The sequence below is a fragment of the Nomascus leucogenys genome, chromosome 17, assembly GCF_006542625.1.
Source record: "Nomascus leucogenys isolate Asia chromosome 17, Asia_NLE_v1, whole genome shotgun sequence".
NCBI classification, from domain to species: Eukaryota; Metazoa; Chordata; class Mammalia; order Primates; family Hylobatidae; genus Nomascus; species Nomascus leucogenys.
Window position 1 is genome coordinate 36945822 of NC_044397.1, and position 12134 is coordinate 36957955.

At 56.2% G+C, this 12134-nt stretch overlaps 1 protein-coding gene across 4 annotated transcripts in view; it reads left to right on the forward strand.

Annotated features, from left to right (window-relative positions):
- Positions 1 to 12134, forward strand: part of SH2B2 (SH2B adaptor protein 2) — a 37226-nt gene that overhangs the window by 7442 nt on the left and 17650 nt on the right. For 3 of the 4 annotated variants that reach the window (XM_030796744.1, XM_030796743.1, XM_030796745.1), the window contains exon 2: positions 8695 to 9458. In XM_030796744.1, coding sequence (XP_030652604.1) covers positions 8695 to 9458 — 764 coding nt within the window. Of the gene's footprint in view, positions 1 to 8451; positions 9459 to 12134 lie in introns of those variants that run through there. The other variant, XM_030796746.1, reaches the window with a different exon arrangement.

Here is a 12134-nt window from a genome sequence, read left to right on the forward strand (position 1 = left end):
GTGAGGTACCCCAAGAAGAGGCTGCACGAGACCAGCCTGGGCAACATAGTGAGACCCCCATCTCTACTAAAATATCAAAAAATTACCTGGGACCGGGTGCACTGGCTCATATCTATAATCCTAGCACTTTGGGAAGCTGAGGCGGGCGGATCACCTGAGGTCGGAAGTTCGAGACCAGCCTGGCCAAGATGGTGAAACCCTGCCTCTCCTAAAAATACAAAAATTAGCCGGGCTTGATGGGACACACCTATAGTCCCAGCTACTCAGGAGGCTGAGGCAGGAGAATCACTTGAACCCAGGAGGCAGAAGTTGCCATGAGCCAAGATCACACCATTGCACTCCAGCCTGAGCAACAGAGTAAGACTCCGTCTCAAAAAAAAAAAAAAAAAATTACCTGGCCATGGTGTCATGTGCCTGTAGTCCCAGCTACTTGGGAGGCTGAGGCAGGAGAATTGCTTGGGCCCAGGAGTTCGAGGCTGCAGTGAGCTATGATTGCACCACTGCACTCCAGCCTGGGCCACAGAGTGAGACTTTATCTCAAAAAAGGCCTCAGTTTCCCCATCGTGAATGGTTCATTGGGGGGTAGGTGGCACTGCACACCCAGAACATAGGAGAGGACCCTTAGTTCTGACCGTGTCCCCCTTCATGCACTTGGTTCTCTGACTGCTACTCTGAGGACGGAGCTAAGTGAGGGTGCAGGAGGAAGGGGGGTCTCTTGGCAGTGGGGTGCAGCCTTTTGGGGTGCTGCATAGCTAGTTTGACTTGTGGGACCACTGACCATCCCTCCTCTTCCCGGGGCTCCTGGCCTCCTGTGGCTGGGATGGTGCTGGGGAGGAGGTGGGGGGCGCCAGCTGGACGTGGGCGGGGCTTCTGCCTCTCCCCGCTCCCAGGGCCACAGCCCACTGTGCAGCGCATCGATTGGTCGCGGGCCCATTAGCGGGGGGCGGCGAGTCCGACTCATCAATATTTTAAGGAATGACCTGGCCTTGGGGTCTGGAATTGCTGCGCGGGGGCGGGGGGGGTGCTGAAGACCGGCTTTTTTTTTTTTTTTTTTTTTGTCTTCCAATTGTCAGCGCTATTTTTACCGCCGGAAAGCCGCCGCCCCCTCCCCCATGCCGGCTGGACCTGTCTAGCCGGGCTGGGGGTTGGGGTCTCTTGTCTGGGTTGCTGGTCGTGGGGTTAGGAGAGGCCGTGGCTTGGAAAGGCGATGAGCAGGGACTCCTTTAGGCTTCCCCTGCCCTCCTCGCTCCATCCCCCACCACCAAAAACCCCTCTGAAGCCCCCATCCCATCCGAGATGAGAACAAAAAAGCATTTTTTCAGGAGGAGAAGGCAGACAGCCCATCTGAGCCCAGAAAAACCGGAGGTGGGGGGGTGTAATGGATGGGGGGAGGATGGCCTAACCGCCCAGTGCTCCGAGGAGGGCCAGCACCGTAGGGGGCCCGGGGTGGGCTTCCTTTGTCTCCAACGCCAGTCCTCAGAGAAGCAGTCTGTGAGGGGGAGAGGCAACCCCCTACCTGTCCCTGGTCCCAATAGAATGACAGCCCAGTCTTCAATGTCCGAGGCCATCACTTCTGCATAAAAATCAGGAGCCCCAAGAGCCACACACAGCTCTAGCAGCCCCATTTTACTGATAGGGAAGTGGAGGCACCAAGAGACACAGGGCCTGGCCCAGGATAGAGTCCAGATCTCCCAGAGCCCAGTCCAGCACTGCCCGGCACCAACTCAGCTGGTCTGTTCTGACACCCTGGGACCATAGGAGGAGAGCTGACCACCAAGAGAGTTAAAGACCACAGGGTCTTGGAGATCAGAGGGGGACAGCAATATAGGGAAGGTTTCCTGGGAGAAGAGAAGGTTTTGTTTTGGTTTGGTTTTTTGACACAGGGTCTTGCACTGTTGCCCAGGCTGGAGTGCAGGGGTGCAATCTCGGCTCACTGCAGCCTCAACTTTCTGGGTTAAAGCAATCCTCCTGCCTCAGTCCCCCAAGTACCTGGGACTACAGGCGTGTGCCACCATGTCTGGCTAATTTTTGTATTTTTAGTAGAGACGGAGTTTCACTATGTTGCCCACGCTGCTCTCGAACTCCTGAGCTCAAGTGATGTACCCGCCTCTGCCTCCCAAAGTACTGGGATTACAGGCGTGAGCCACCACATCCAGCCAGAAGAGAGGGTTATGCACGGTCTAAAGGGAGATGCTGAATAGTCGGAAGAGCAAAGTCCCTAGAGAGGACTTGAAACACCAACCCTGGCAGCACCCAGAGGTTGGGGGAGCTCCCACCCTGCCCATGCCTGCACATGGGTTATAACATCGCAGACACCACCTCCTGTGCCATCTTGCCACCGAGTGGTCAGAAAGTGAGACGAGTGGGCTCAGAGGTTGGGAGTGTGGTCAGTGTCACTCAGGGAGCCCCCGCAGGGTCACGCCTTGAGCCCAATTCAGCGAAGCTCCCTACATGTGGTCTCCTCCCCAGTTCTGCTCCCAAAGGTGGATGGGGACAGTGCACTCCTGCCCCTGCCACAGCCAGGCCCCCTTCCCTGTGTCTTGCAGCCTCCCCTCTGCAGAGAACCATGTCCGGGCCTCCCTCTCTCCATCTGTAGCCAGGTGGGGGCCTCCCTGCTGGCACTGCTGTTTGGAGACTTATCCCTCTAGCTGCTCAATCTGCTTCCTCTGTGCATCCAGGGGCTGGACCTACTGAGGGCTTCTGTGCCTGGCATCAGGCCCACAGGCTCCTGGGCGGCCTGCAGGGTTAGGTAGGGGAGGTCAGGGCAGTCCCAACCTCCCAGTGCCTCCCAGGCCAGTCCCTGCCTAGGACCTGGCCACACTTGCCATGCCCTTGGAAGATTCCTCTCTAAGTTCCACTCCCACTCCAGTGAGGGCTACCTGAGACCCACCTGCGAGAGCCTCCCCCAGGGCCCCGTCCCCCATCTCTGTGCCTTCTCCCTACCAAGGGTTCCTCCAGCCAGGAGGAGGAGCTGGGGGCGACAGGGATTGATGTCTGAGGACTCGGCACTGGGGCTGACTTCCTGCCTGCCGCTGCCTGCCCCATGTGGGGGCATAATCACCTCACTCAGGGACCCCACACCTACCCTTCCCAGGCTGCCAAGTCACTGGCTCTGAGCCCCCTGGGGGTCCTAATGGTATAGGGAGAGAGGTGGCCACCGTCAGGAGCACTAGCCTATGGGATAAATGGATGGGCTTGGAGTTCAGGGACAGGGTTTCATGGGTTCAGCTGCGCCCCCCACCCCACCCCAGGAAATGCCACCCCCGCAGGTCAAGGCCTGGGTCTGGGCTCGTGACCTTCCCTGGAGGCCATGGTGGTGGTGGTGGTGGTGGTGGCAGCGGCAGCTGTGTTCCCGTCTCCACCCCTCAGGGAAGAAGCAAGTTCCAGGAGCCTGGACTTTTGCCCTGTGCACTTTCTGTGTCAGATGGGGAGACAGCCATGAGGACTGACACTTGAAGTACCCTATAACTGGCACCATGCAAGACAGACAGGCAGGAGGAGACTGTGGGAGCTCAGAGGAGACATTTGTGCTGGCCTGGGTCAGGGAGAAAGGAGGGGTGTCAGGGAAGGCTTCCTGGAAGAAGTGGCTTCTGGATTAATTATTGAAGGGTGAGTAGGAGTTAGGGGAAGAAAGGAGGAAGCACGGGGCAGGGAAAAGGTCAGGCATGAGCAAAGCTCGTGGGTTCCTCAGTCCCCATCCTCCCCCCACCTTCGTGAACTCTAACCACCACTACCCAACCGCCAATGTCCTGATAAGTCCTGTCCCCAACTCATTGTTCAGGCCCCCAGCACCCTCTTTATTTTCTATGCACTCATGAATCCCAACGCAATAACCACCTCTTGAAGGAAACCTTCCAAACTCCCTACTCCCCTCCCCCAGTACCAAGGCAGGAGTCTCCTAGGAGACCGCTGGTTTGGAAACCTGTCCTTGAAGCTAAGCAGGCTCAATTGGGAGCCCTGTTCCCGTCCCTGGGGCTGTCCCTTGGTTATTGACTGCAGATTGATGGCGAGGTTGCCCCAAGGAGAGAGGGAATTCCCACGGTGCCCTATGGCCCAGAGGCCTCGCAGATGATCTCACAAAAATGGGGCAGCTATTTTTACCTGGCATTTAATTACGGGGTTTGGATCCCAGAGGAAAGATGAGATGGTGATCCCAGGAGCTGCGAGGGAGGGGCATTCTGGGAACTGTGGGGATCCTGGGAGGACAGGCGAGGGCATGATCCTCTAACTCAGTTCCTTGGAAGGATGGTCGCTTGTCCCCCAACACTAGGCTGGCTCCTTAGACAGGGACTCCCCAGGGCACTACATCACCCTATTTCATCACTATTGGTAATTTTCCCCCTGGCTTGGATGGGGGCTGTAAGCACACAGCAGGTTAGACCTGTGTCCCCAGGGACAATGGCAAGGCCCCCCCCCAGGTGATGGGCTGGGCCCAAGCCATGCAGTTTAGCCATCCAGAGCTGTGAAGGATGGAAGGGCCTGGGAATAAGAGGATGAAGCTGGGGTGAGGAGACAGCTGGGATTCCTGGATTGGGGTGTCTTCAAAATCGGATTTGAATGGGAATTCTGGGGGAAACCAGATTCCAGAATGTGGGAATGTAAGTAGAAGCATGCAGGCCATCGTGATGGAAAGAAGCAGGGTCTTCAATGTCAGTACAAAAACCTGGTCCCTTTAGCCAGGCATGGTAGCTCTTGCCTATAGTCTGAGCTACTCGGAAGGCTGAGGCGGGAGGATCACTTGAGCCCAGGAGTTGGAGGCTGCAGTGAACTATGATCTCGCCACTGCACTCCAGCCTGGGAGACACTGCAAGACTCTGTCTCAAAAAAAAAAAAAAAAAACCTTGGTTCTTATCCACAGCTTTGCTTATCAAGGCTTCAGATACCTGTGGTCAACAGAGGTCTGAAAATATTAAATAGAAAATCCCAGAAGTAAACATACAAATAAAAATGTAAATTGCAGGCCATTCTGAGTAGCAGGATGAAGTCTCAAACTGTCCTGCTGTTCTGCCTGGGATGTGAATGATCCCTTTGTCTGGCATATCCGCGCTCTAGATATGACCCGCTCGCCACTTAGGAGCTGTCTGGGTTATTAGATCCAAAAAAACGTAGTAGGCCAGGTGCAAGTGGCTCATGCCTATAATTTCAGCACTTTGGGAGGCCAAAGCCAGAGGATTGCTTGAACCCAGGAGTTCAAGGCCAGCCTCATCAATAGAGTGAGATCCCGTCTCACACACACACACACACGCAAATACAGTGTACAGAGGTTCAGTATTAGCCAGTTTCAAGCGTCTGCTAGGGTTCTCGGGACATATACCCCTTAAATAAGAGGGAACTACCATATTTGATCCACACTAGGAGGAGACCCCTCAAGTCCTGGAGTCACTGCAGACCTGGGCAAGAACCCTGGACCTGTCTTGTCACTAACAAGCTGTTTGTCCTCAGGCCCCATGTGAGGGCTTAGGTGGTGACAGCTGTGACATGCCTGGTGTGCCGAACTCATTCATTTGTTCATTCAGTCAGTGTTTCCCAAGCACCTGCCGTATGCCCAGCACTGAGGACACAGCCGCTTCTAGGACTGGCAAAATCCCTGCCTTGTGAAACTGGCATTCTCAGGGGAAGGAGGTGGAGGGAGACACACAACCAAGCAACTAAATATATGATATGTCAGCCGGCAATAAGGATAATGGGCCAGGCGCGGTGGCTCACGCTTGTAATCCCAGCACTTTGGGAGGCCGAGGCGGGCGGATCACGAGGTCAGGAGATCGAGACCACGGTGAAACCCCGTCTCTATTAAAAATACAAAAAATTAGCCGGGCGTGGTGGCGGGCGCCTGTAGTCCCAGCTACTCGGAGAGGCTGAGGCAGGAGAATGGCGTGAACCCAGGAGGCGGAGCTTGCAGTGAGCCGAGATCGTGCCACTGCACTCCAGCCCAGGCGACAGAGTGAGACTCCATCTCAAAAAAAAAAAAAAAAAAAAAAAAAGGATAATGGTGAAAATAGGCAGAGTGCATGGAGCACATCAGAGGGAGTATTGTCATCAGAGGGATTTGTCATTCTCAAGAGTGGTCAAGGAAGGCTATTGGCCAAGCCAATGGTTGAGCAGAAACGCCCGAAGAAGGTGAGGGAATGTGGAGGAAAGAGCATTCCAGGCATGTGCAAAGGTCCTGAGGTAGAAATTTGGCTGCTATGCTTCTGGGAGGGCAAGGAGGCAGGTGCAGCCAGGGAAGAGTGGCAGGAGGTATATCCAGAGGGGTAAATGGAGGCAGATTATGTCAGGCCCTAGGGGCTGTGCATAGGACTCGGCTTTTACTCTGACTGTAATAGGAACCACTGCAGGATTTTGTGCAGGGGAGGGACGTGATCTGTCTTGTGTTTTGGTTTTGGGTTTTTGTCTTTGTTTTGTTTTGTTTTTGAGTCAGAGTCTCTATCACCAGGCTGGAGTGCAGTGTCACGATCATAGCTCACCGCAGCCTCCAACTCCTGGGCTCAAGCGATTCTCCCACCTCAGTCTCCTTAGTATCTAGGACTTTAGGCATGCCACTACATCCAGATTGGTTTTTGTTGTTTTTGTTTTTGTTGTGGTGGTGGTGGTTTTTGAGACAGAGTCTTGCTCTGTTGCCCACGCTGAAGTACAGTGGTGCCATCACAGCTCACTGTAGCCTCAACCTCCCAGGCTCCGGTGATCCTCCTGAGTAGCTAGGACTATAGGCATGTCACCACATTCAGATCAACTTTTTTTGTATATTTTTTGAGGCAGGGTCTCGCTCTGTTCCCAGGCTGGAGTACAGTGGCCCCATCACAGCTCACTGTAGCTGCAACCTCCCAGGCTCAGGTGATCCTCCTGAGTAGCTGAGACTACAGGTGTGCGCCACCTTGCCCAGCTAATTTTATGTATTTTTTGTAAAGACAGGGTTTTGCCATGTTGCCTAGGCTAGTCTTGAGCTCCTGAGCTCAAGCACTCTGCTCACCTGGGCCTCCCAAAGTGCTGGAATTGCAGGCCAATGTGTAAGCCAATGTGCCCGGCCAAGACAATTTTTTTGTTATTACTTTTTCTTTTTTTCTTCCTTTTTTTTTTTTTTTTGAGATGGAGTCTCACTGTGTCGCCCAGGCTGTAGTGCAGTGGCGCGATCTCGGCTCACTGCAAGCTCCGCCTCCCAGGTTCACGCCATTCTCCTGCTCCAGCCTGCACCTGCCACCACACCTGGCTAATTTTCTGTATTTTTAGTAGAGATGGGGTTTCACTGTGTTAGCCAGGATGGTCTCGATCTCCTGACTTCGTGATGCGCCCACCTCGGACTCCCAAAGTGCTGGGATTACAGGCGTGAGCCACCGCGCCCGGCATTTTTTTTTTTTTTTTTTTTTTTTTTTTTTTTTTGAGGTGGAGTCTGGCTCTGTCACCCAGGCTGGAGTGCAGTGGTGGGATCTCGGCTCACTGCAACCTCTGCCTCCTGGGTTCAAGTGATTCTCCTGCCTCAGCCTCTCAGGCAGCTGGGACTACAGGCGTATGCCACCACGCCCAGCTAATTTTTGTATTTTTAGTAGAGACCGGGTTTCATCATGTTGGCCAGGATGGTCTCAATCTCTTGACCTCGTGATCCACCCGCCTCGGCCTCCCAAAGTGCTGAGATTACAGGCATGCGCCACCGCACATGGCGGTCTTGAGTTTTGGAAATGACTGGGCTCCTGGGAGAAGAACAGACTTTAGAGGAAGTGAGATCAGGATCCCGGGGACCATAAAGCAGCTGCTGGAGTGCTGCATGCAGGAAAAATAGTTATGTGAATCCCAGGACGGCAGCCTGGACCTGGAGGAAGGAGCTGAGTCCTCGGTATATTTCAAAGGTCCAGACAGCAGGATTCCATGTGACTTCTTCCTTTCTACCCGGCTTTGGGGAACATCAGAAGAGGTCATTGAGGAAGTGAGGTCACCAGAGGCTCATGGGGACCCCACTTGAAAGCATCCATCATCCCAGCCTCTTCTGCCAGCCCCAGGAATGACCCTGAGGTTCCCTGAGACTACTGTTTGGGGAGAGAATGAATGCAGGGCTGCCCCTTCTGCAGACACCACCTCCTGCCCCCCCAGTTGTCTTTCTCTTTTTTTTTGCAGACAGTCTCCCTCTGTCGCCCAGGCGGGAGTGCAGTGGCGCGATCTCGGCTCACTGCAACTTCTGCCTCCTGGGTTCAACTGATTTTCCTGCCTCAGCCTCCGGAGTGGCTAGGACTACAGGCGTGTGCCACCACGCCCGGCTAATTTTTGTATTTTTACTGCAACTTCCGCCTCTTGGGCTCAAGCAGTTCTCCTGCCTCAGCCTTTCAATGGCTAGGGTTACAGCGTGCACCACCACACCCAGCTAACCGGCTAATTTTTGTATTTTTAGTAGAGACGGGGTTTCACCATGTTGGCCAGGCTGATCTCGAACTCCCAACCTCAGGTGATCCACCCACCTCGGCCTCCCAAAGTGCTGGGATTACAGGCGTGGGCCACTGCGCCCGGCCCCAGTTGTCTTTCTCTCTACACACACCCATGCTGCTTGGAATGGCTGCCTGCTGTAGTCCCACAACACACACGTGTGCATGTGTACACACACACACACACACACACACAGCCCCAGAGAGTCCTAGGGGAGCTGGAAGGAGGGGACAGGTGGGCGCACTGATCACAGGCATGAAAGTCACTGTGCGCTCTTCTCGCCCGCAGCCGCAGGTGGCTGCGATGGGACGGAAGCCATGAATGGTGCTGGCCCTGGCCCCGCCGCAGCCGCCCCGGTCCCGGTCCCGGTCCCGGACTGGCGGCAGTTCTGCGAGCTGCATGCGCAGGCGGCCGCCGTGGACTTTGCGCACAAGTTCTGCCGTTTCCTGCGAGACAACCCAGCTTACGACACGCCCGACGCCGGCGCCTCCTTCTCCCACCACTTCGCCGCCAACTTCTTGGACGTCTTCGGCGAGGAGGTGCGCCGCGTGCTGGTGGCTGGGCCGACGACTCGGGGCGCGGCCGTGCGCGCGGAGGCCATGGAGCCGGAGTCCGCGGAGTCCTCTGCACTCAAGGCGGCGCCCTACGGCCACTCGCGGAGCTCGGAGGACGTGTCCGCGCACGCGGCCACCAAGGCCCGTGTTCGCAAGGGCTTCTCGCTGCGCAACATGAGTCTGTGCGTGGTGGACGGCGTGCGCGACATGTGGCACCGGCGCGCCTCGCCGGAGCCCGACGCAGGAGCTGCCCCGCGCGCCGCCGAGCCCTCCGCGGAACCCCGCGATAAGTGGACGCGGCGCCTGAGGCTGTCGCGGACGCTGGCTGCCAAGGTGGAGCTGGTGGACATTCAGCGCGAGGGGGCACTGCGCTTCATGGTGGCCGACGACGCGGCCGTGGGCTCCGGCGGCTCGGCTCAGTGGCAGAAGTGCCGCCTGCTCCTGCGCAGGGCTGTGGCCGAGGAACGCTTCCGCCTGGAGTTCTTCGTGCCGCCCAAGGTGAGTTACCCCATAATCCCACCTCCTGGGGGGACCAGAGGAGGCGCCTGGGCAGCAGCTGAGGGTGCCAGGGACTGCCTTTGGGAACCGCGTGGTCTAATCTGGTTGACAGAGTGAAGTGTTTGGTGCCAGGACCCTGGGAGGTGGGCCTGTCATGCCTCTTGGACAAGTCACCCCTTCAATCCCGGTTCTTCCTTTGCGAGGAAGAGCCCTCTGGCTACACCAAAGGGTTCTTTTCTTTTCTTTCTTCTTTTTCTGTGTGTGTGTGTGTGTGTGTGTGTGTGTGTGTGTGTGTTCTTTTTCTGTGTGTGTGTGTGTGTGTGTTCTTTTTCTGTGTGTGTGTGTGTGTGTGTGGTGTGTGTGTGTGTCCCTCTGTCGTCCAGGCTGGAGTGCAGTGGTCTCGGCTCACTGCAACCTCTGCCTCCTGGGCTCAAGGGATTCTCCTGCCTCAGTCTCCCAAGTAGCTGGGATTTACAGGCACCCACCACGATGCCCGGCTAATTTTTGTATTTTAAAGAGAGACAGGGTTTTGCCATGTTGGCCAGGCTGGTCTTGAACTCCTTACCTCAAGTAATCTGCTTGCCTCAGCCTCCCAGTGTTGGGATTACAGGCGTGAGCCACCATGTCCAGCCTTTCTTTCCTTTTTGTTTTGAGACAGGGGCTGTCACGCAGGCTGGAATGCAGTGGTACAATCATGGCTCACTGCAGCCTCCACCTCCCAGGCTCAAGCAGTCCTCTCTTAGCATCCCAAGTAGCTGGGACCACACACACCACCACTCCCAGCTAATGGTTTTTATTTTTCGTAAAGATGGGATCTGACTATGTTGCTCAACTGGTCTGGAACTCCTGGGCTCAAGAGATCCTCCCCCACCTTGGCCTCCCAAAGTGCTGGGATTACAAGCATGAGCCACTGTGCCCAGCCCAGGGCACCGTTCTTGATGTTCAAGAGCCCGGCTACCTGCCCTCCTCTCCTGCAGCCCAAGAGTGCCTGGCACCTCCCAGAGCCGAGGCCTGCAGGGATGAGGGCAGGAGTGACCGAGCACATTCGCAGAGGGCTCCCTGGGAGGTCTGTCTGACTCCATGGGGCTCTGCTCTTCCCCAGCTCAGCTGCCAGGCTCCAGCCCAGCCCCTGCCCAGGGGGTCCTTTTCTGGCCAGGGGGATGCCAGGCTTCTTCCTGGCTGTCACCAACATTGTTGCTCACTGGCGTGCACTGACCCTTCCCCTCTTAGGGGCTGGCCATCAGGTCCCGGGCAGTAGTGTTACGTCTTCTCCAAGGTGGCCCCCCTGCTTTGGAAAGTGGGAATAGCTGTAACAATAGTGCCCACCCTCTGAGAACCCACAGCGTGTCCAGACCCCAGCCTGGTGGGCATCTGCACAGACACACTGTCATCCTCTGGGTACCCCACCCTGGCGAGGTGAGCACATGGTCCCCAGATTACAGAAGAGAGCACAGACGGATGCTTACAGAGGGAGTGTGGCCTGCCCAACGTCACCCAGCTGGTGGGTGCCAGAGCTGGGCTAACATGGCAGGGCATGGTGGCACGCACCTGTAGTCCAAGCTGCTTGGGAGGCTGAGGCAGGAGAATCGCTTGAGCCTAAGAGGTAGAGGTTGCAGTGAGCCAAGACCGCGCCGCTGCCCTCCAAGCTAGGCGACAGGGTGAGACCCTATCTCAGAAAACCAAACCAAAACAAAACAAAAAACTGGGGGCCAAGCGCGGTGACTCACGCCTGTAATCCCAGCACTTTGGGAGGCCGAGGCAGGCAGATCACCTGAGGTCGGGGGTTCGTGACCAGCCTGACCAACATGGAGAAACCCCGTCTCTACTAAAAATACAGGATTACGTGCCTGTAATCCCAGCTACTTGAGAGGCTGAGGCAGGATAATCACTTGAACCCAGGAGGCAGAGGTTGTGGTAAGCCGAGATCACACTGTTGCACTCCAGCCTGGGCAACAAGAGCGAAACTCCATCTCAAAAAATAATAACAATTAAAAAAAAAACTGGTCTAATGATACCTGCCAACCTGGTGGTCCCAAGAATGAAAGGAACATGGAAGTGGAGGTCCTTGGGCACTGGGAGGTTTGGGCAGGGGGAGGTTTTGCTGGTACAGTAGCCTACAGCACCCCCAGGGACCACCAGGGGCCCCACACCTACCTCCCACATCAGGGCCCACTCTGTCCCTGGGTGCTCTCTGAGTCACCCGCCCCTTCTTGGCTCTGCCTCCATCTCTCAGTCTCCTGGGGTGCAGGGTTGTGGGCTCCCCAAGGCTCAGTGCCCGTGAGCCACATGGACCCTGGAAAAGTGACTTCCCGGGGACACAGCTACTCTCTGAAGAGCTTTTTCCCCAGGTCCCAGCACCTCTACACTTCGCTAGGGCTTTTTTCCTGCCCAGGCCCCTGCCTTTAATTCCCTGGGAGAAATCCTGGACCCTAAGCCCAACTCCACTCCTTGTCAGAAAGGGAGACCAAGGCCCAGTGATGGGTGAGGTGGGGCTTACCCGGGGTCACCCAGAGGGCAGGGACAGAGGCCCAGGGCTCCAGCACCTTGGGCCTGAGTGACAGTCACAGCTGCCCTTCTGTAAATAGCACTGTCTGCTGCCCTTGGAGAAGGGGAGGGAGCAGCTGGTGCCCCCTGCCGCCCCACCCGCCACCGCTTAGTACCGGCAGAGCCCACTAA